Below are 24,222 nucleotides of genomic sequence, written 5' to 3'. Positions count from 1 at the left end.
TATTTTTTAATTTATTTTTTTAATTTATTTTTGCTGGGCTGTTAATTTTTTTTTTTTTATTTTTGTTTTAATTTGATTTTGTAGGAAGGGGGCAAAGGGCGAGGTAAACGGTTGGTTATTCACTTGTACGATATTTTCTGATTCTATGCTCCCCTTTTTTTTTTTTTTTTTTTTTTTCTTGGTTATTAAAAAAAGAAAGAAAGAAAAAAAAAGACGGGTTGCTACCACTATGAAGTGTATTTTCGCCCACAAGTAAACAAACAAACTAAAAAAACAAAAAAAAACAAAAAAAAAAGGTTTTCTTTTTTTTTCTATCTAAATGTTCCCATTTTTTTTTTTTTTTTCTCTTTTTCCTTTTTTTAAGAATGTTTGTTTAATAATATATCTTCAAACTTGGTAAAAAAGAACTTTCTGACTTCTAAATCATACAATTTATTTTAACACCAACGATAATACCAAAGTCATCAAGCAAAAAAAATCATAAAAAAAATTTAAAAAAAAATATATATATATAAAAAAAAAAAAAAAAAAAAAAAAAATAAAGGCAAGAAAGGAAAAAGCTGTTTTGTGATATAGATACACTTTGATATCAACAAGAATAATCAAAAAGGTATAACACCAACATAAAAAAGTCCGATTTTATTTTTAATTCGATTCAATTTAATTTATTTATTTTCTTGTTTTGACTTTCAATAATACACACACACACACACACACACATATATATATATATATATATATACCGTTCCATCTATATTATTAATACTTTAGTATTCTTCAGGACAACTCCATAGAAATAAAAATTAGAAACACTGGTAACATGGACGTGGATTCAGATATTCCTATGCATGATGCAATTGAAAGTCAACAACAACAATCATCTTCTTCATATAACAAAGAATCCAATCCCCCTGAAAATAACAAACACGTATCTTCTTCTTCACCTATAACAAATTCGTCCCCATCATCCGACATAATAAGCAACAGCATTAAGGATACTGTGAATACTAGCACAACTCATGATAATACTCAATCTAATAATAACAACACAACCTCCTCTTCAAGCTCAAATATTAATCAGCTAGAAGAATGGATTGAACATTTAAGCAAATGCCAAATTCTTTCGGAAGATGATGTTTCTAGGCTATGTAAAATGGCAGTAGATGTTTTACAATACGAGCAAAATGTACAGCCAGTCAACGTTCCAGTGACTATATGTGGGGACGTTCATGGCCAATTTCACGATTTGATGGAGCTATTCCAGATCGGAGGGCCATGCCCAGATACAAATTATTTATTTATGGGGGACTATGTGGATAGAGGATATTATTCTGTAGAAACAGTTTCTTTTCTAGTTTGTATGAAAGTTAGATATCCAAACAGGATTACCATACTAAGAGGTAATCACGAATCAAGACAAATCACTCAAGTTTACGGGTTTTATGATGAATGTTTAAGGAAATATGGCAGTGCCAACGTTTGGAAAATGTTTACTGATTTATTTGATTATTTCCCTATAACTGCTTTGGTGGATAATAAGATCTTCTGTTTGCATGGGGGACTATCTCCAATGATCGAAACCATCGATCAAATTCGTGAATTAAATAGAGTGCAAGAAGTGCCCCACGAAGGCCCAATGTGTGATTTATTGTGGAGTGATCCAGACGATAGAGGTGGTTGGGGGATCAGTCCTAGAGGGGCTGGTTTCACTTTTGGTCAAGATATCAGTGAACAATTTAATCATACTAACGATTTGAATTTGATTGCTAGAGCACATCAATTAGTTATAGAGGGTTACGCTTGGTCTCATCAATCAGTGGTTACAATTTTTAGTGCACCAAATTATTGCTATAGATGTGGTAATCAAGCAGCCATTATGGAAGTCGATGAAAATTTAAATAGACAATTTTTACAATATGACCCTGCCGTAAGACCTGGTGAGCCAACCGTTAGCAGAAAAACCCCTGATTATTTTTTGTAAAGTGGGCATACATGTCAATGTACTTTATTTTTATCTTTTTAATCTTTTTAATCTTTTTAATTTTTTTTTTTTTTTTTTTTTTTTTTTTCTCGAAAATAGTATGGCGTTGATATATAATTGTACTTGGGATTACTTTAGGATTTCTGATGAAATTTATCTTGTAATAAAGTTAATAATTTATAATCATATGTTGCAGATGCTACCTGGGCCATAACCCTTCTTGCTTCTATTTGTATTTACTCCCTTTCTTCTCCCTTTGCAGCTTTTTACCTACTTTTATTTTTATATCCCATATAGTTACATTATAATTATTATGTTATCTCATTAAAGAAACCTTTTTTTCTCAAAGTATTTTTTCCCCCTTTGTTTTTGCTATTAATAAAGTAAGAGCTGATATAATATGCTTAACTATAGCATGTGCTTACAAATATACAGAAAAGTATTACATGAATATATAGAATTTCATAAATATTGTTTGTTATCAGTATACTTTTTAGCCCTATCGATAGCAATATCACACATCTCATTGATACCAATTCTAACTTCATCAAACCAACTATTTCCACTATTGATTCTACTTTCCATAATTTGAATAATCTTAGCTCTAGTTCTCCCATTAACAAAACACACAAATTTCAAGCCTTCATATCTTGATTCATACTCATCATTCAATGCAATTAATTTTTTGTTTGTTTCTGGGTCATCCTTGGAATTTAAACTTTTTTGTTCGTTCAAAGAGTGTATGCTTATGTCTTCAGTACCACCATTTAAAGTATTGGCGCAAGTTTTGTTTGACGATGATCCTCCTAATCTTGGATGAGAACCAATAATATCCGTTAGATGGTCTATTTTAAAAGACGAAATACCCTCTTGTTCAGCCAGATCAACAATGGTTAATAGTCTTTGTCTCACTAATTCAATGTATTTCGGGTATGTGTCAATCATTATTATGTTACTTTTGCCATCCTTACTATCTCTAAGAACATTGCCAATATCTTGGTCATTAGCAATCTTGAAAACTTTGTGCTTTAAAATAAAGAATATTAATGAATCGCTATGTTCAAATAATATATCAATAACTTTAATTTTCTGAGACAATGATGTTTGGGATGAAATAAATTCGTTAAATGGAGGTAATGACATATTATTATTATTATTATTGTTATTAGGACTTTTACTTTCTAGTTGGGATTGTTTTTTTTGAGTTGAAAAAATATCCATAACGCATCCGAGTTTTGTTATTACTATTATAAATTAATAGGTGATAATAATTATTATCATACAGGAAGAGAAACCTTTGATATATATATATATATATATATGATAATAATACGATAACTATGTAATATTCAAGAACAAAATAAAAAGCGATTTACAATGATATGCAGATAATTACTTAATGAACTTTTTTTTCCCCCTTAGATAAAACCTTTTGGCTTATGCTATCAGGTAAACAACAGATAAAAATTAGATCTCTTGATATTCATTGTAGTTATTATGTGAGCTTTTTCCTTCCCTTTTATAAGATAAAGAAAAACAAAAAAGGCATCCGGAGATAAGCGAATAGAATAGAATGAAATAATTCCATTGCTTCTTTTGAGTTACAGAAAACTTTAAGAAAAAAAAAGAGTTAAATCCTTGCGCATACATAAAATGTAGGAATCGCATTTGTTGTTCGGACTTTGTTTGTCATTAATCACGGATTTTGTTTACATTGTCCGCTCCTTCTATCACTTTTTTCTTTCAATGGAGCAAGCAACTCTCCTAAATATTACCCGGAATGAAATCCTTAATACCTAAAGATGGGTTATGTATTGTTGATAATTCAGGCAATCAAGCTTTAATATTTATTATCAAAAGTTCATTCTAGTTTTGTTCGTGGAAGGGAGGGGGACAGCATAGGCCAGCATAATATTTCTTATTAAAGTATTTGTTTGATTGTTATGCTTAAATATTGTTGCTCATTGTACTGCATATCATACAAAGAACTTTTGTCCCTAGGATTTTTTAATTTTTTTGGCTTTCATATACATAAACACATATAAATATTATAGATACTTTTTTTTTTCAACGGTAAAATTCAACTTGGAAAAATAAACAATTTGAGATTTTAAGTAACGAAAATATAAATTTTTTTTTTTTTTTTTTTTTTTTCCACCCCCTTTTCTTTTTTTTTTTATTTTTAAAAATGCCACTATGATATAACTCAATAACTAACTACATAAAACCACCAGCTGCTTTTTTTTTCCCTTTTATTATTATTATTATTTTTTATAATATTATCATTTTCACCAATATATATATATATACATATACTCGACTAAAATGTCTAGAAATAATAACAGTCCCCCAACAGAGGCGGACTTTTCTAATGATGATGACGAGCATGAATATCAAGACACCTATAAAGTGACCAACAAGAAATCCTTGCAAGAATACGCCAAACTAGATGCCGAGGATGAATCACTAACTAAATGGAAAGAATCATTAGGCTTAAATACAGGTAAAATATTACCTTTAGAATATCCATCTGATAAGAGACAAGTTGTTATTAAGAAAATAGAATTGGTTGTCTCTACCGACCCTCGCAAACCAATTTTATTTGATTTAACTAACGATGAAACTATTGAAAAATTAAGTAAGACTAAACACAAAATTAAAGAAGGATCTGTTTTTAACCTAAGAATTACTTTTAAAATTCAACACGAAATTATTACTGGTTTAAGATACGTTCAATATATTAAAAAAGCTGGGATCCCAATTGATAAAATTGATGACCAATTAGGTTCTTATGCCCCCAATACTGTCAATAAACAAGAATATATTGTGACATTACCCGAAGTTGAAGCTCCTACTGGATTTTTAGCTAGAGGTTCATACAGTGCTGTCTCAAAATTTATTGATGATGATAAGGTTAACCATTTAACTTTGAATTGGGGTGTAGAAATAGTTAAGGGATGATTTAATCGCATAAATATATATTTTTGACGTGGAAAAATATATTAAAAAGACGAAAAAGAAGGGAAAAAATGTGAAATAGCTCAATCGTTTATTTTTGAATATTATTACTATTGTATTGCTATTTTCAAGAATATAACAGGTATTTGTTTTGGATTTTCCTTAACTACTATTTTTTTTTCATCTTATTATTTGTAAAGGAGAGTAAAAGGGAAGGGTAATCCTGTATAAATTCTTATGTAAGTGAGTATACAAATCTCATAAAAATAAAGAGGAAATACGAAGTTCATTATTCTTGTACAATTTTTTCACTGGTATAAAAAATATTACCATCATTCCTGTTGTGTCCTTGTTTACTGCTCAACTTGATATTATTTCTACCAAAGTTGTTTCTAATATTATCATTATAATAATAGTTTCCATATTTCATTGCGAATCTATTATCACAAGTATGCACATGACTATTGTAATAATATGTATTGGTGTTACTCGTAATTCCACTAGTATTGGTCGCAAATTGTCCGTAATATCCAATTCTTGTTTTTGCAAAATCAAAATTACTGTTATTATATACAATATTATTTGGCATATTGTTGGAACTCACCGGCACAAATGTTGATGGTAGCACCATTCCAAATGAAAGGGGCGGAACAGACGACAAAGATGATACTGAAAGCATTTGTATGGGAAAAAAATTTGACATCTGCTGCTGCTGCTGCTGCTGCTGCTGGAAATTTGGATGTCTAAAATACATAAAATTTTCCTGGTTGCTCCCGTTATTGTTGTTGCTCGGAAATGTATTACAATTATAAATAGCATTATTATTGTTATTGTAATAAGCACTTTTGATGTTTTTGTTTTTATAATTATTTTTATAACCATTGCGACAATCTTGTTTATAATTGATCTTTCCTTTATTATATGGATAATGATATTGGTACACTCCATCATTATTATTAATATCATAATTCCTCCCACAATAAGCATATTCTTGATAATTATAAGATGTATTATTAAAAGAGCTATTACCACTACTAGTACTACTAGCACAACTGATACCACCATTGTTACCATCGCTACTACCAGTACTATCGCTATCATCACCAGTAACTTTTTTATACGACTCATTAGTACCTAAAGAAACATCATGCACACTATTAAAAGTTATAGTAGTATCATTTTTAACATTTTTGTCAATATTTTTGTTGTTATTGCTTTCTAAAACAAAAGAGGTTTTCTTATTCTCTACATTTTTTGTATTACCATTATCGCCAGCATCCACATCACCTATGTTGTGACTCTCGCTATTAGTTACAAACTTTCCTTGTTCCTGTTCAAGAACTTCAAACCTATTTTCATTTTGGTGATCGATTTCGGAAATGGTACCAATATCAGTATCTTGTGACATAACATTCAATAGTCGCATAGAGGTAGACGAATGACTCAAAACATGTTCACTATTAACGGGCGAATAAGAAGAATAAGGAGTTGATGATATGACTGTATTAGCATTATTATTAAGTCGAATAGGAATAAAGTGCCGAGTATCCGTAATATTCTTATTGTGTTGTGGCATAACAGTCTGTATGATTGGTATTGGTGCTCGGTGCTGATAAACCATTGGAACCCACATCTGATTTTGACTATTTAGGAAAGTGTTTGTGTTAGTATTATTTAGTGACATATGTTTATAATTGAGGTTATTATTATTGCAGTAATTTTTAGTTTTGTTAGTTACGGTACCGCTATAATATTTTTGGTATGCGTGAGCCTTGTTATTTGAAACCATGCCATTATTATTATTAATTTTGCTGATATTATTTTCATGGTTATTTTTACTGGAATATCCATTAATACTAATATAATTACCTCCCCTTTTATTGCCATTACTACTATTAGCATTGATGTAATTATCAGTGTAATATATTTGCTGTCTTTCTTGTAATTCTATTTTATAGCTAGAGGTTTCAAAATCATGGGGTTGAGGTGAATCAGAACGATATTCTACATTTTTGTTTTTTACAGCACTCTGATCATTTTCTTGTATATCTTTTTTAGAACTGGTAATAGCAGTAGTATTATTTAGTTCATTTTGTACAGTATAATATCCATTTGTAATCAAGTCTTTTTTCAAGTTAGCAATTGAAATGTCCCTTAATTTATCGGGTAATACTAAGGACCGGGAACTGTCATTTTCTGTTTTCCTCTTTTTCAACATAATTAGATTTTTTCTTTTAATTAGAAAATGCTGTAAACCATAATATTCGGCTATTTGATGAGACAGTAGTCTGTAATAAGAGTTTAAATTAGGTTCTAAATATAAGCATTCTACATGGTTATTTTCATCCTTCTTAGCGATAATACCAGCACAATTATGATCTGTTATAGGATTATTATCGGTATCATCGTTACTCTTAATAAAATTTAAAATAGATGCTTCTAATGATAATACAAAATCTCTATCTTCATCTTTAACTAAAGCTAACTTGATAGGTGAAGTCAATTTATCATACATATTTTATCTTTATCTTTATTTTTCTTTTTATAGTTTCTAATTGTGGTAATGTCATGAAAATATCTCTATTTTATGAGAGGAGAGGGCAATAAAAAAAAAAAAAAAAAAAAAGAAAAAAAGGAAGAGAAAGATCCATAAAATCAGTAACAACAAAAGATTAAAGATAACACACTATTACTAAGCCACACCATATTATTATTACTATTGTTTTTATTATAACACACAGAGCGAACGGGAAATACCCTTTTCGCTTGACAGCAACTGGAAAAGTATGCCAAATATATGTACATATTCAAAACAAATACAATACACACTGGAACAAACAAGCCGAAACCCGAAAGGCTTAGTTTCCATTTTAAAAAAAAAAAAGCATGAAATAACCTTCGGACATCTTAATATATATTAAATATAATTATTGTTATTGTTGATTGATGGATTACTATTTTTATTATAGATAACAAATATATAAAATCACCAAGAAAAACTTCAAAGATTGACCGATATTAAAAAGAGCTTCGCTTTGATTTATTTTCAGACTTTGAGGTTTATAAAAAATATTACCCGCACTTAAAGCTTACCATTTGTCTTTACAGATTACCAACTTTTTCTTATTGTAAGGTGATGTTTTTTCTTTGATACATTTTTTTTTTTTTGCCACTTTTTTTCTTTTTTTTTTTTTTTTTTTGGTTTCCAATTTCATTTTTGTATTTCATCGTGTATAATACATATAAAAGTAATTTTCTCTTTATAAAAACTTAGTTCTAATCACCATAGATAAGGAGTATCAAAAAAAAAAAAAAAAAAAAAAAAAAAAAAAACAATCAATACCTTTCTAATTAGGTAAATAATGACATTGCAAGAATCTGTTATTGAAGATATTTTTAAAATATATACCAACAATCAAAAACATGATATTCAAAATTCTGCTGAATACACCTTTATAAACACCGAAGATATACCGGAAAACAGCACATTAACTATAGATTTAATAGACTCTATCTTGATTTATCAATTAACTGAAAATGAAAATTTACGCGTATCGCCTATTGATTACCTTAATAATTGTTACAGCGAATGCGATAGGTTTAAAAGAATTTTACCTGCTGAAAATGAAAATGATTTAAATATGATTCAAAGTTTGATTTCCAATTATGGCTTAGTTATTTTTCAAATTGAGGATTTCTGCTGTATTCATACCGGCCAAGGAGAGGAAGAAGAGGGATCGGTTTTTAGGTCGTATGTTAAAAAAATACTATCCAGGTACGATGATTACACTGCATTTTTATACTCTATTGTTTTGAAAAGTATTGAACAAGGTGAAACTTTGACTTTTTTAAACAATTTCTTCAACACTTTATTGGGATTAATGAGCGATTTAGACATGATGGATAGTTTAAAGTATAGCCAAGTCCTATCCATCTTTGAATTTTTTGTTTCTATCAAACCTTGTGCCTGTATTTTTACCCAAATTGATTCTTTCTCATGCTTTTCCCGTATAGCCACGCCAGATTTAGAAAGAAAGACTCTCTTAGGTCCTATTCTAAGTTTGTCGCCACTGCAAATTAAGGTAGCCTCTAAAATGTATTACAAGGTTGTTTCTGCAAATATTTCCTTAGCAGAAGACGATCGTTCTAATGAGGATACTTTGGAATCAAATAGAATACACGAAACTTTACAAACAGAACATAATGTTATTTTGAACAGATTATTTTTCATTACTGATAAATTATTACGTGCTGGTGAAACATCTAGGACCGACTTGATCAAATATTTTGGTGACATAGTCAATGCTAATCATTTACGTAGAGGCGACCATGCCGATGTCAGAAAGTTATCTAGCGACGCTTTTATGTGTAATATTCTTATATTATTAGCTAGGTTTTCAATGCCATTTTTGGACATAACTTACACTAAATTGAATAAGATTGATATGAATTATTTTAATAATGTCAACCATTTGTTTATTGATATAAGCAATGAGTCATGTATGAACAGTGACATTAAAGAGGCACAAGACTATTTTGCTAACAATGGTAGCAATGATTTAAAAAGACCAAATTTCATATCTGATTGTTTTTTTTTGACATTAACCTATTTGCATTATGGCATTGGGGGAGCTATTTTGCAGGACGACAAATTGGAAAGACATATCAAATTTATCATAGAGGAATACAATAAGGCTTTGAAATTTAAAAATGCACCCAACACACCATCTTTTATGCAATCTATGCTAAATTCGAAAATTGAAAAAATGAGTGATCAGATTGTTACTTTCAAGGCACAAAGGAAAGCATTTCAGGGGCTTTCTGTCAATAAATCCATTCAATTAGAACTTTTTGAGTTTGTGTGTGGCGCAGCAACGTTTTTAATTAGAGTCATTGATCCTACCCACACTTATCCAGCAAAACAAATTAGCTTGCCACTAATTCCAGATCAACTGGGTGTTGAAAATGTGGATAATTTTGAGTATCTAAGAGAGAATGCACCAGTTCCATTCAAGTATTACCCAGAATATTTAATCGAAGGATTAGTTAATTATTGTCAATATAGTTCAAGGTTCTATGTGTCTCCCATAGTCAATAAAGCACCTAGAACGCACTCGTTTATCGAATTATGCACTGTTATATTGCGTTGTCCCGAACTAATTTCAAACCCCCACTTAAAGGGCAAAATGGTAAATGTTTTATCTATGGGTTGTTTACCACAAAATGGTGGTCATAATAATAGTAACAACAATATTACTACCAGTGACTTTGCACAAGGGTTTTTAATTGATATTTTATCTAGCAATGAATTGTGCTTGAAACACCTATTGTTCAGTTTATTGGACTTTTATGTTATTGTAGAGAAAACGGGATCTTCATCTCAATTCTATGACAAATTCAATAGTAGATATCACATATCTTTAATATTAGAACAGTTATATAAGATACCAAATTACAAGTCGCAATTAATCCTACAATCGAGAACGAATCCTGATTTTTTCACAAGGTTTATTGCGCGCATGCTAAATGATTTAACTTTTCTATTGGATGAAGGGTTGTCTAGTTTACAGGAAGTGCATAATATTCAACAAGAATTGAATCGTAGAAAGGAAGGTAGACTGTCAATGAGGGAGGAGAATATGGAAGAGCTACTTTCTAAATTGAAAAGTGCTGGTAGACAGGCCAGATCTTCTTGTGGGCTTTCTGATAAATCGATGCTTTTGTTTAACACGTTTACACGGGATATTCCTGGTGCCTTTACTATTCCCGAAATTGTGGACCGATTAGCCAGCATGTTAGATTATAATTTGGAATGTTTAGTAGGTCCAAAATGTAGAGAGCTAATTGTTAAAAATCCTGAGAAATATTCCTTTAATCCCAAAACACTATTAAAAGATTTATGTACAGTGTATATTAATTTGTCGGATGAGGAAAGCTTTGTTGCAGCAGTTGCTAAGGATGGAAGATCTTTTCATAGAGAGTTTTTCGATAAAGCTGTTCAAATTTTACGTGATAAAATTGGGTTTATTAATGACGAATTTTCTCAAAAGCTTATTGATTTTGCTAATGCAGCACAGGAAGAAAAACTAGCAGAAGAAGAACAAGATTTGGAAATGAATGATTGTCCTGATGAGTTTTTGGATCCATTGATGTTCACCATTATGACAGATCCTGTTATTTTGCCCACGTCTAAGGTTAGCATTGATAGAAATACAATCAAGCAGCATTTATTGAGTGATTCTACCGATCCATTTAATAGAATGCCTTTGAAGTTGGAAGATGTCATCCCAAATACTGAATTAAAGAACCAAATCGAAGAATATAAATTGAAAAAAAAGACAAAAACATAAATTTTTGTAATTCTTTTACTTTTATGTATATATAAAGCTCCAAATATTATGAATAAACATGTAGTTTGTGCCATTTTTTTTTTTTTTTTTTGGAACACATTTTCTTTTTTAAGCAGCATAAACGACGATAAGATCACGTTGGCAGAAGTTTAAGACCAAGCACATTGAAGAAAACATCGGACAAGTATGTGTGATTTATAAATATAGCAACGTATAGAAAAGACTGAATCAATGTTGATATTATTAAAATATACTACTTTTCTTTTTACACAACAAAAAAAAATGTATGTTTATAGAAAATTACAGAAAAAAAAAGTATAAACCTGTTGCATCAATCGGTAATAATTCAAAAAAAAACCAAAAGACTCAAGCTTTAATAGCATACTTTCTTTGTGGGAAAGCAATTTGCTTCTTCTTTTGCTTTTCAGTAATTCTAGTGGCTTCAAACTTAGTCAAAGCTCTTCTCAAGGATCTGGTCTTCTTACCTCTCAAACTCTTTGGTTGATATTTCTTACCCTTGTACAAATCAGCAACAGCTTGTCTTTGGTTCAAGTTAATGATGGTCAAAACACGAGCAATGTTCTTTCTAACAGTATTGATCTTTGGTAAAGATGGCTTGGACAATTTTTGAACCTTCAAGTCAGCCAATTCCTTTTTCAAATCAACCAATTTGGATTCTAATTGTTCCTTGGATTGAGTTTTCAATTCGTAAGCTTTAACACCGGCCTGTTTAAATATATTTTTCCTTTTGATCACGAGAAACGTATCGGCTCTAACTCAGGGAAGATACGATATGATAAAAGTAATAAAAAAAAAATGTTAGTAAAATAATACTGAAAAAAAAAAAAAAAAACAAAAGTTTTAATAAAGGGGAAGTCGAAAAATAGAAAGAGATATTCCAGTGCTATGCATGCAGCCACTAAAAGTATGAAAAGATGTGAGAAAAATTCCTCTGCTGTTTCCGATCTTATGACACAGATTTGGTAACGATGGCAAGGTTATTAACATGTTGATTTAATTTGTAATATTATTGATGTATACCTTTTCTTTTATAAACATCATCTTTAAAGTATGTGGAAACAAAGTAGACAAATAAGTAAACCACTTTCTTAAAAACATCCAATTTTCACTTAAACGTTCCTCTCTCTGAAAGCAAAATTACCACAAACTTTCCTAGTTGACTGTCTAAACTATGGTTAGTTATAGACTCATCAATTTTTGTAATATAATATAATTTACTGTTACAATTCAAATGTTTTAAACTCATGTAGTAAATATTCTATACACACGACTCCATTAGTATGCATCATTCCATGGCACAATTTATTTATCCCGTCACTTGCCTTTTAACCTTATAATGATCTAGTTCGTTCATGTCCTACATGCACTTTGTCTGTTTGTAGATACCTAATTCCTTTAGTTAAACATATGATCAAGCTTGCCCACATTTTATAAGCACAGACTTTAATATTTATATTTTACTTTGCTTTCAACTTCCCTATTTATTTTCACTTCTTTAATGATAGAGGTAACATACCATTTTTGCTATATCTTGTGTGTCTAGAATTCCTGAGTAGTTATGTTTTGAAATTTAACGAATAAATTTGATATATAACAACGAGCAGAGAGATGGAAACAAGATTTTTTTTTTTGAAATACTCTGCCAGAATTGGGCAAACGAGAAAAACCCACAAAAGGTAAAGTGTATTTTTAAAAATAAGAAAAAAAAAAAAAAAAAAAAGAAAGAAAGAAAATGAAAAAGAAAATGAAAATAGAGAAAAGTTTTTAGACAGAAGCCTATGAAAAAGTGTAGCTAGAAATTTACAAAGTTTGTTCTTTTGCCTTTCACTAAAAAAAAAAAAAAAAAAAAAGGTGCGCAATTAACGTAAGCTGTGTTTTAATATATCTTACCTCTGGGTTTTGAGAGTACTCGGAGCTATTATTATTCATCCGCTCTCTTTGCGCGCTTTCTTTAACAGATGTTTTTTTTTTCTTTGGGTCACTTTTTTTAAACAAAGAGCGAAACAGAAAAATATTTGTTTACTTGTCTAGGCAGAAATTTGTTAAGAAAAAAAAAAAAAAAAAAAAAAAAACTAGGACTCAAGAGATGGATGAGGAGAAAGCAAGTGCTTGGTATAAAAATACAGTTGAATACTAAAAGGCATAAATCATAAGAACATAACTGTAAAGGAAAAACAAACTTGGTAAATAGTTGGTTATTTTTGTGTAAAAATCTCATTGTCCTAAAACCTTTTTATTTATTATTTTTATTTTTTTCCAACTAAATAAATATAATATATACAGACATAAAGTTGGGAACATACTGTTTATTATTACCTATTCAATTTTTTATCCTGTTGTAAAAAACTTGGTAAAAAACTTGGTAAAAAATTTGGTAAAAAAACAAATGTAAAAGGTACGGATGGTAATGTTCCGAGCGCTTGTCACAAATAAGGTTTTTTTATTTTTATTGATTCAAAAAAAAAAAAAAAAAAAGAAAATAAGTTTAAAAAATGTGTTTCGGTAACATTTGATTGAAATCCGGAAATAACACAATTTATTTCTTTTTCTTTTTTTTTTTTTTTTTTTTTTTTTTTTTTTTCCTTTAGATTTTTTTTTCTCTCAACTGTATACGTATAACAAAATAAAATCTAATAATTGATAAAATATAAAAAAGATAGAACCAAAAGACAAAGACAACTCTTACTAAAATTTAATTAAAAAAATATACTAATAAAACAAATTAAATACTAATATTAACGATAAAAGGCGAGAAACATAAAGTAACTATACAAATAAAACTTTCTTTTCTCTGATACAATGCCTTCTTCTTCTATTGGTTCTTCAAATTGTTACTCAACCATTCTAAACCTTCGTACAAACCTTCACCAGAAGTGGCACAAGCGGCTTGAATATACCATTGACGTTGTCTAATAGCATGTAAACCTAGTTTTTCAGTAATTTCAGCAGCACTCATAGCGTCTGGCAAATCTTGTTTGTTAGCAAAAACTAACAAAACTGCATTACGGATTTCATCTTCATTTAACATTCTTTGCAAAACTTCTCTGGCTTCACCAATACGGTTTCTATCGTTAGAATCAACAACAAAAATAATACCCTCGGTATTTCTGAAATAATGTCTCCATAATGGTCTAATTTTGTCTTGTCCACCAACATCCCAAACGGTAAAGGAAATGTTCTTATATTCAACAGTCTCAACATTGAAACCGATTGTTGGGATAGTAGTAACAACTTCACCCAACTTTAATTTATATAAAATAGTAGTTTTACCGGCACCATCTAAACCAACCATTAAAATTCTCATTTCTTTGTGCCCAAAGAAGCTGCTAAACAATTTTGAAAAAGAACCACCCATTTTTGTGTGTCTTTTTTTTTTTTTTTTTTTTTTTTTACCTATAATGAATTATGTTTGTGTATGGATACAATATTTGCTATTGCAAATAAAATTATATTAAAAGTGTTAGTAAAAGAGAGGACACGGTTTTCATTCCAATTTTTTTTTTTCAAGAGGGAGGGAAAATATTAAAAAAGAGAAAATTTTTTTTTTTGAATTTATGGTTTTAATGATAATAAATGCATATACCTTTTTCCAGTTTGAGCGTTGATCTGTTGCGCAGTAAATGGAAAATATAAAATAAGTCTGAATAAACGTTTATTTTGTTATTCTTATTTGATTCTTAAATATATGTGTCGCTCAACCATAAATATGATACTTTGATAGAATCTTTTAACTTTTTTTCCCCTTTGGGAGGCCACATAGGAATTGAAATTGAAACAATGTAGAGTTTGAATCTTAATCATGCTTAGTTTCTTAAATTCAGAATCTTTAAACTTTGGCTACATTATGTTTACATCTTTTTGGAATGTGTAAAACATTGCCGCTCTGTCCTGGATCTTAGACTTTAAAAAAGAAAAAGGTACGTTAAACTATAATTATTCCCATTATCATATTAAGTGCCCGGGTGAAGTATAATAAAAACTTATTTATTTAGTTTTTTTTTTTTTTTTCAATAAAGAAAACGAAAAACCAGGATATTTTTAAAATTAAAAGCCACATTCAAATACAAATCTTTAATAAGGCATAGTAATAACCAAAGCCTTTGCTTTATTCTCTCTAAGTATTCAATTGACAACAAAAAAAGGAAAAACGGGAGAAAGGGTAAAGAAAGCTAAAGCTCTTAGCATTTTGTTGTGCTTGTCCATCACTGATATGATTAGATGCCAAAGTTTTTTTTTTTTTTTTTTTTTTTTTTTTTTTTTTTTTCCGATTTCCCACACGTTTTGACTCTCTTTGGACATAAAATAGAGGGAGCTATTGGGATAAAAACAGTTCAGTTTTATTCGAAAATATACATTTTACAATCTTGAAGTGAGTAATCCAAATATTTTCTATTTATTTTCCCCAGTTGAATTAAAAGAATTTAAAATTTTGAAAAAGAACAAACATACTGATTCCTTGTTGTTTTTTGGAGAGTTTTTACTAAAAAACAAAGTAAAAGAAAAGGAAAAAGGAATTGGAATTGAAGTTAAAGAAGGAAGTAAAGATAATAAGTACTTTTAAGAAGATAGACAGGGGGAAAAGGGAAAAAGAAAGGAAAAATAGATATAGTTTAGCCAATGATTAAGATAATTGGTAAATAAAAGAGCAACAAAAGCAAAGAACAAAAATTTAATTGAGTGGAAATTTAAGAAATTATTAGAAATCTTTTTTTTTTTTTTTAACGTTTTTTTAAATAAAGAAAAAGTTAAGAAATGAACAGCCAATCCGTGTTTTTATTGAAAGAATTTATTTATTTATTTATTTATTTATTTATAACCGCACAAAACAAGAGTTTTGTTGTGCGCTGTCTGTTAACGTTAATTTCATTTTTTTTTTTGTTTTTTTTTCTTCTGTTTATCGACTGAGAAAAACTTTTCTACACCAAAAAAGTTAAAAATAAATAAATATTTTACAATATAATTCTTTTCCATTTCTTTCTACAAATTTACCCATAGAAACTTGCTCAGAAAACAATAAATAAATAAAAACAACCATTGCTTACACTTATTACAATATACGAAAGAAATGTTGTCTAATTCCTTTAAAAATATATATATATATATCTGTTAAGCCACTGTGTATTATCAACCACTCGATACAATGATAATATTTACAACAGAAATGATCCAATTTTATGCATATTAACATACAAACAACAATTCAATAAACTGTGCCATCTTGTAGTTAACTTAATATCTTACCACACAATTCATTTTCTTTTATATATGGTTATTTGTAACAAAATCAGAATCTTTGAAGATTATTTTTTAATAAATTTCAATAACTTGTGCATATTGTATTATGGTTAACTATCCACGTCTTTTTTTAATACCTAAAATAATTTTATCAATTTATTACTAAATTTTCTACTATATCGTATAAAACGATGTTCAGCATGACCTCTTTATCAGAAAAGGATTGTGTTGGAATAATTCGTCGTTCGGGTTGTTACCCGAAGTTAGATTATTTCTCTGTTCCGCAGGAACTTCCATATTAGATTCTTCACTCATTATTATAAGATGTTTACTTTCTAGTTTTGTATTATTGGGCCCTTGATCATATGTATATATGATCGTATATTTATTATATCTATATTTCTCTGTCTATGTCTATTTCTATATTATTATATCTATATGGTTCTTCTTCCCCTTTCTATATAAGCTAAACTAATAGTTATATAGGGATAACGAATTACCTGACAAACTAATGTCTTGTTGTGAAAGGTTGGAAACTAATCCTTTATATACCTTTCTGGTTTTATCAATGATCGAACTTAATCTATTATTATCATTGATATAATTTATTTGTTGTTTCATGTTATTTATCTTGAGGTTATTACCCCTCTTGGTCGAGTAGTTAATCTCTACCTTTCTATTACTATAACTTGTTTATTGTTGTTTCATCTTAGTAGTGTTATCATGATCTGCTTTGTATGAGCGTAGCACTTTTTGTGGTTGACTCATTTATTACTTTACTTCTTGAGGTAGACATTCTTTATATGTCCTTTCTATGGGTTGTGCTTGGTGTTTCATATATATTTATATAGATGTTATTTATATTTCATTCTTATCTTCGATATTATTAATATGCGCATCGCTAGCAATTGTCTTGCAGCGAGTTCGCATTTTATACGGTGGGCGTATGCCCCAACAGATTGAACAAAAAATTATATGAAATTTATTAAGTAGCAACCGTCTACAAATAATTTCTCTCTCTCTATATATATATATGCAAATCCTATGGGTGAGCTTATTTATTATAATCACTAGTATCATTTAAATAATATATATATGTTAGTTTCAAGAGTATGTTAGAGAAATATAACTACTAACAGTTTGTTAGGTCCATAGTTTATTTGAAAGTAATCAAATTTAAACTTTAATATAACTCAAAACCTAAATGTTATAAATCACAAGGCTTTATCGGATTTGTAGTTCAACAGTTGTTTGATAATTCCAGTATTTATTGAAATATTATTAATGCAATTCATTATTGATTTACTCAATAATTTATAAAATAGCAAAAACTATTTTGTTTCTTTCTTTTTTTAAATATATATATATATTTCCCATGATAAGACCAAAATAGCTTTGTAAAACAGCAAGTAAATATTAAATGTAAAAAAGACAGTAGTATCTGGTACTATTTTTTTATTGTAAAAGCACAATCGAACTAATAATAAAAATAAGATTAAGATTGGAAATTTTCAGCTAAAAAATTTTAAAAATTGAAACAATGACAATAATAACAATAATAAACAAAGAGAAAAACATATACATAATTAGTTATACTACACAAAATCTCTTTCTCTTTCTCTCTCTCTCTTTGTCTCTCTCTAAGCTACTCTCTGGCTCCTTCTCTAACTCTTCTTTTTTAAAGTGTTACTCAACCATTCCAAACCTTCGTACAAACCTTCACCAGATGTGGCACATGTAGCTTGAATATACCATTGACGTTGTCTAATAGAATGTAAACCTAGTTTTTCAGTAACTTCAGCAGCACTCATGGCTTCAGGCAAATCCTGTTTGTTAGCAAAAACTAACAAAACTGCATCACGCAATTCATCTTCATTTAACATTCTTTGCAAAACTTCTCTAGCTTCACCGATACGAGCTCTATCGTTAGAATCAACAACAAAAATAATACCCTCGGTATTTCTATAATAATGTTTCCATAATGGTCTAATTTTGTTTTGTCCACCAACATCCCAAACGGTAAAGGAAATGTTCTTATATTCAACAGTCTCAACATTGAAACCGATTGTTGGGATAGTAGTAACAACTTCACCCAACTTTAATTTATATAAAACAGTGGTTTTACCGGCACCATCTAAACCAACCATTAAAATTCTCATTTCTTTAGCACCCAATAATGAGTTAAATAGAGTAGAAATATATAAACCCATGATGTATGTATTTGTATTTTTGGTGTTATATTATTGTACTTTTTTTTTTTTTTTTTTTTTTTTCTTCTTTTCCTTTTAATTTTTGTAATTTTAATCAAAAAAAAACTTCTTTTGATTGAAATAATTGACATATTATAAAGACAAAAGTTGTTTACGATAAAATCATGATTAAAAAGAAAAAAATAATAAAAACCAGAGAAAAAAAACAAAGAAAATATAACATAAAAGCAGAAAAAAAAAAAAAAAAAAAAAAAAATACAGCGAAGAAATTTATTTTGCCATTTTAGGATTTTCTTGATTTTGTTTTTAATTTCTTCCAAAAAAAAGAAAACAAAACAAAAAGAAATCTGTACAGAAAACAGCGTAGTTTTTTAAAAATAAGCTAACAAGTTTTTCCTTTTTTTTTTATTCTCATTTTTATGTTTTTTCTCTCTCTTTTTTAATTCCAGGTACCACACAAATAATAGCAATAGTAAAGCTATACCAATTTAACATTTGATCATGTGTCTAACTAGCTAATGCTATTCTGTCAGTCTCAAAATATATATCTACAACTTATTTTTGATATCCAATAATCATTATAGCTTAATAAAATGCATACTTAAAAAAATAGTTTAATGAAAGCAATTTGATTTGCTTTGATTTACTAATGTTTTATATTTACCCCAACGGCCAGAGTTAATATTTAAAAAATATTAAACAAAAAAAAAAAAAAAAAAAGTAAAAAATAAAAAAAAAAAAAGTAGTTTCAAATGAAAAGTACTAGACATTGAATCGAAACAAATAACTTGTTTTTGTTTTGGTGCCATTTCCAAAATTAAATAAACTCAATTTTAAGGTTAAATTTTTACAAATAAAATAATACTTTTATGTTAAAAGCTAAAGCTCAAATAACCTTAAAATAAAGAAAAAAAAAAAAAAAAAAAAGTTTTTACTTTATTTTTTAATTACTTAATAATCAGTTTTTTGTTCAATGATAAAGGGCTTTCTATTAATTACCAATACCCATTTCACATATAAATTGATAGTCATATTTATTTTTTTCATCAATTAATAAACTTATTAAAGATTAAATTAATTATTTCGATAGCTAATTTCAGCAAAAAAAAAAAAAAAACAAAGAAATGAAAGGGAACTATAACAAAATAATTAAAGTTGGTACTTGAAATATAACTTCTTTTATTTTCTATTTTCCCACATTAATTTTGCATGAAGAATATTTTTTTAATCCTCTTATAAACACAGAATAAGTGACCTCATCGTTATCTGGTTCCCAGTACAATTCTGTTAGTCTAATATGCCATGGTGGATAGCCTTGCAAATCTAAACTAGGACCAAAATAAATAAGCAAGTCAGGTTCATGTCCCACTAATAATTTTAATTCTGAATCCACCAAATCCATAGTTATATCGTCTAAACTCAAATGCTTATTTGAACAGAGATCTGCCATGGTCTTTGTTAAATCAACAATTGTTTCGCGACCATCTTCATTAGATAGTAATGTTACTTCAATGCTAACTTTACGTGAATCGTCCTTATTATTATTATCGTTATTATCAGTTCTATTGAAATATAATTTGTTAGAATGTGGAATCCTAAATGCAAATTTAGGTGGATTTTTAGGTCCAAAATAATTACATAATTTTTGCCAGGTTTCATCTCGTAACAAAGCAACATTACTCTTTAATCTACCATCATAATCATATAGTATTAAATGCTTAATACCAGAAGAAACAGTCCATGCAATTATATCTGTGGCATTATTGACCAGCCCATTTATACCACCCCCAACATCCTCTTCTAATCTATAATCTATAATTGTGGCTAATCTTTTTGGAATTTTGTTTAATTTAATAACATCTCTTCTAATTAATTGAGGTGTGTTTGATGGATTGTAAGCTAGATTGAAAAGCTTAATTTTAGTTCTGTTCCATGTGTATTGGTAATATCTAACACATGCATATACGCAGAAGAATATCGCTAAAAGAACTTTGTAAAAAATAAAACTGATTCTGTTTACATGGTCCTTATTTACTGATCTTATTTCATTTTCCCTATTTGGAGATGAGGATTGTCTTGGTTTTAAAATCGTAGTCTCAGCAAGTGATTTAATTTTCTTTAAATTAAGTTTCGCAGCATTTGGTCTTTCATTTTCTGGTGCTGATATTCTCTTCGAGTGATATGATGTTGAAGAAGCTAGTGTAGCCATTATATTATACGAATCTCAGTAAATTGTTCTTATATCCTATAGCAAACTTTATTAAAATAGATAAATGGATGAATTATTAGTCTATAAAAAAAAAAAAATTATTTATAATCTAACTGGTTCCTTAAAGTACCACTTTTTCACAATTTTCAGATAAAAAAGCACTTTAATTGGTGAGGCAAATAATTGAAAACTATTGATAACTTGTCCTTCCTCTCTATTATATCTTTGTATTCAGTAGGATTAAGCTAATGTATTTTTGTAGTATTAATAAGGTATTATTTTTAAAACAAAACTTTTTTTTTTTTTTCTTTTTGGTAATAGTTAATCATAATGATGAAGTTCAATAAAAAAATAACAAACAAGACAAAAGAATAAGCAAAAAAAAAAAAAAATATTTAACCGCTCAAGATGACCGTGTTAGATTACTTCAATTGAACAAACGAAAATGTGAAAATAAAAGCAAAAGAACAACTTATAAAATCTTTTGAATCCCTGCCTTTTAACCGAAAATAGATATATGCCGATATTCCAAAAAAAAAAAAAAAAAAAAAAAAAAAAAAAAAAAATTGGAAAGATTTACTACGAAAGGATAGCATTCTGGTTTTCCATATTGACTGAAAATAACGGCAGATCTATTTTGACATTGCCTTATAATATAACAATTATATCTGGTGTACATAGGACTCTCTTTTGGTTAAAAATGTATGTAGATGAATAAAATGTTAATATTTACAGTAGATACATAAACTGGATATTAAGATTCAATACTTAGTAGATATCTATAAGTGCCAATATATAAGGCAAAATCAATCAAATAATTAAATCTCAATTTGAAAGGTTAATAGCTTGTATGTAAGAAACTTTTACATAAAGAGTGAGAAGAAGGAAGAAAGAGAAATTGAATAATGAAAAATATAGTGTATAATTTTATGCTTTTTTTTCTTTTTTTTTTTTTTTTTTTTTTTTTTTTTAATAACATTATTTGTCATTTCCATTAATATTCGCCGTATTATTTATAATGTTTCCAAAGTTAATACTTGGTGCCGTAATATTATTATTATTATTGGAAAAATTGCTACCATTATGTTTTTCAGATGCAGAGGTGGAACTTTTATTGTTTATATTATTAAAATTATCACTATTAGTGTTGTTGTTACTATTTATCAAATGTGCCATATACTCATTAAAATCATTGTTATAAACGTTCCCATTATGATCACGTTGTTCATCAAAAGAGGTGTTGCTAGGCTTATACTTGGAACCAGTAGAATAACTTTTGAATCTATCTAACTCATCGTTGTAACTATTGGCATTATGTATATTGTTGTTATTATTCTTATATTTAAAAAATTCAGGTAAATTAGAAGCATCAGTAGTATCGTTATTCGAATTAACGTTGGTATCGAAACTTTTAACGTCAGGCGAAGATGATGCAGATTTAGTGGATGGGTTCGAATTTATCTTCATTGAAGTTTTAGTACCGTTATTGTTGTTTTTGTTACTATTAACATTACTAATAGTTCTTTCAACTTTGTTTAGGTCTAAACAATTAGTGTTCATAGATTTTATGGACATTGTATTAGTATTATTGTCTTTTGTATTAACACTACCGTTGTTATTAGTATTACTCATAGTATTCGGTTTATCCATGAAAAAATCAGTACGAAAAAAATCAGTTAACTTATTTGATAAATCCTGTCCACCTATGTCTTCAGTTGGATCATCATTATCTGATGTTAACGAAGGTGGCCCCCTATTATAAGCATTCAATCCCAAACCATTACCCAAGTCAACATACGTATGCAAATTATTGTCAAATGAACTTGTAGATAAATTGGATAGCATAGACCCTTTTCTATGCATCGGTTGCGTTAAATTGTTATCCATATTCACCCCAGATGATTCATATACGATCCTATTATTATCAACTACAGTACCCATGTTCTCATCGTGGCGAGCAACGGTATCATTAGTATTTTCTTCGATTTGATGTTCTTCAGGGTTCTTATCTTTAATACCCTTATCTATAGTACACATATTATTGTTTCGATTGTTGATATCGTTTATGGGTTCAGAATATTGAATTCCCGTGTTACTGCTTGTTGATTTAGATGTATGGTCATTACTAGTATTAGTTAGCCTTTTACCATCTTCCAGATTCATGTCGTTGTCATCGTTATTATCATTTATTGTAGGGTGCACATATCTATGATTTGCGGAGTCGGCCTGGCTCATCAACATCATTGAGCCCGGGCCATTGGAGGATAATGGTGTTATTGAATTCATTCTAATCTTCTTATTGATACTGGATGATCCCATCGCGTTTGGAGACAATCTATATAATTCATCTATTTCTTCTAACGTCAACCCGCTGGTTTCATAAACAGTAAAATAAACAACTAAAACACCTGCTGCATTTAATGAGCCCCATATGTAAAATATTTTTGCACCCAACGAGGACGTATGTGATCCTGTGTCAACTAAGTAGGGAGTAATGATCGCACAAATAAAGTTTACTAACCAATTAGCAGCTGCACAAATGGCAGTACACTTGGATCTAACACCCAATGGATATAATTCAGCAGATATTACCCAAACACCACCACCCCATGTGGCACTGAAACTGGCAATAAATACACAAATAAAAGCAATCATGACCTTATCGGCAACCACAGAATTTAAGCAGGTACCCACAATAGAAACAATAAAATTGGCAATGGTCATCATGATCCCGCCACTAATTAGTAACTTCCTTCTACCTATAAAATCAACCAAAAACAACCCAGGGACATTGAACACAACATTAACTGCATAAGTGATGAACGAAACTAGATAGCTTCTATCAATACCAGTTCTGCTAAAAAAATTCACACCATAGTAAAAGATAAAATTAATCCCTGAAAACTGTTGGAATGTTTGGATGGCAATACCAGTAAACATCCTTAACGTTTGTTTATATCTAACTTTGCTTGAAATAAAACAGTCCTTCAAAGAATCTGATTTAAATGAAAGTTCATAATCATAATTTGCTTTGATTTCGACCAACTCTTCTAGTAACCCCGTATCGTCTACCGGAACGCCTCTCAAAAACGACAAAGATTCAGCAGCTTTATTCAATTGGTCTTTTAACACATAATATCTGGGACTTTCGGGTAAAAAAATCATTCCTGATCCCAAAATAAGAGTCCAAACAAATTGTAGGCCAATAGGAATTCTATAGCTAGCAGAACTGTTAAGAGAATAGGTCCCTTGCGAGAC

At 29.0% G+C, this 24,222-nt stretch overlaps 10 protein-coding genes across 10 annotated transcripts in view; 3 read left to right on the top strand and 7 right to left on the bottom strand.

Moving 5' to 3' along the window:
* Positions 1–820: 820 nt before the first annotated feature.
* On the top strand, positions 821–1,981 carry SCDLUD_000284 (serine/threonine-protein phosphatase; the record flags this gene model as incomplete). Its single annotated transcript, XM_046078661.1, has 1 exon — positions 821–1,981. One exon carries the CDS (start codon positions 821–823, stop codon positions 1,979–1,981), a length of 1,161 nt encoding a protein of 386 aa, XP_045936628.1.
* A 462-nt stretch (positions 1,982–2,443) lies between these two features.
* On the bottom strand, positions 2,444–3,202 carry SCDLUD_000283 (2-oxo-4-hydroxy-4-carboxy-5-ureidoimidazoline decarboxylase; the record flags this gene model as incomplete). Its single annotated transcript, XM_046076712.1, has 1 exon — positions 2,444–3,202. One exon carries the CDS (start codon positions 3,200–3,202, stop codon positions 2,444–2,446), a length of 759 nt encoding a protein of 252 aa, XP_045936627.1.
* A 1,104-nt stretch (positions 3,203–4,306) lies between these two features.
* On the top strand, positions 4,307–4,942 carry RDI1 (Rdi1p; the record flags this gene model as incomplete). The annotated part of the gene is made up of 1 exon (XM_046078662.1): positions 4,307–4,942. One exon carries the CDS (start codon positions 4,307–4,309, stop codon positions 4,940–4,942), a length of 636 nt encoding a protein of 211 aa, XP_045936626.1.
* A 286-nt stretch (positions 4,943–5,228) lies between these two features.
* RBS1 (Rbs1p) lies at positions 5,229–7,454 on the bottom strand (the record flags this gene model as incomplete). The annotated part of the gene is made up of 1 exon (XM_046078663.1): positions 5,229–7,454. The coding sequence occupies one exon, from the start codon at positions 7,452–7,454 to the stop codon at positions 5,229–5,231; it is 2,226 nt and encodes a 741-aa protein (XP_045936625.1).
* Positions 7,455–8,301: 847 nt separating this feature from the next.
* UFD2 (ubiquitin-ubiquitin ligase UFD2) lies at positions 8,302–11,289 on the top strand (the record flags this gene model as incomplete). Its single annotated transcript, XM_046078664.1, has 1 exon — positions 8,302–11,289. The coding sequence occupies one exon, from the start codon at positions 8,302–8,304 to the stop codon at positions 11,287–11,289; it is 2,988 nt and encodes a 995-aa protein (XP_045936624.1).
* Positions 11,290–11,655: 366 nt separating this feature from the next.
* On the bottom strand, positions 11,656–12,016 carry RPL35A (60S ribosomal protein uL29; the record flags this gene model as incomplete). Its single annotated transcript, XM_046078665.1, has 1 exon — positions 11,656–12,016. A coding segment is annotated over one exon (360 nt), but the record flags the coding sequence as incomplete, so codon positions are not given.
* A 2,106-nt stretch (positions 12,017–14,122) lies between these two features.
* Positions 14,123–14,665, bottom strand: SCDLUD_000278 (uncharacterized protein; the record flags this gene model as incomplete). The annotated part of the gene is made up of 1 exon (XM_046078666.1): positions 14,123–14,665. One exon carries the CDS (start codon positions 14,663–14,665, stop codon positions 14,123–14,125), a length of 543 nt encoding a protein of 180 aa, XP_045936622.1.
* Positions 14,666–18,209: 3,544 nt separating this feature from the next.
* Positions 18,210–18,755, bottom strand: SCDLUD_000277 (uncharacterized protein; the record flags this gene model as incomplete). Its single annotated transcript, XM_046078014.1, has 1 exon — positions 18,210–18,755. One exon carries the CDS (start codon positions 18,753–18,755, stop codon positions 18,210–18,212), a length of 546 nt encoding a protein of 181 aa, XP_045936621.1.
* Positions 18,756–19,941: 1,186 nt separating this feature from the next.
* On the bottom strand, positions 19,942–20,964 carry NUS1 (ditrans,polycis-polyprenyl diphosphate synthase; the record flags this gene model as incomplete). The annotated part of the gene is made up of 1 exon (XM_046078013.1): positions 19,942–20,964. The coding sequence occupies one exon, from the start codon at positions 20,962–20,964 to the stop codon at positions 19,942–19,944; it is 1,023 nt and encodes a 340-aa protein (XP_045936620.1).
* Positions 20,965–21,942: 978 nt separating this feature from the next.
* Positions 21,943–24,222, bottom strand: part of SCDLUD_000275 (sugar porter family MFS transporter) — a gene marked incomplete at both ends in the record, with an annotated part of 3,501 nt that continues 1,221 nt past the window's right edge. The window contains one exon of the mRNA XM_046078012.1: positions 21,943–24,222. This exon is cut by the window's right edge and continues 1,221 nt beyond it. Within this exon, the coding sequence (XP_045936619.1) occupies positions 21,943–24,222 (2,280 nt within the window).

This window comes from Saccharomycodes ludwigii, chromosome I (genome assembly GCF_020623625.1).
Source record: "Saccharomycodes ludwigii strain NBRC 1722 chromosome I, whole genome shotgun sequence".
Classification (NCBI taxonomy): Eukaryota; Fungi; Ascomycota; class Saccharomycetes; order Saccharomycodales; family Saccharomycodaceae; genus Saccharomycodes; species Saccharomycodes ludwigii.
The sequence above is the reverse complement of the archived record's forward strand: the minus strand, read 5'-3'. Positions and strand labels throughout refer to the sequence as shown.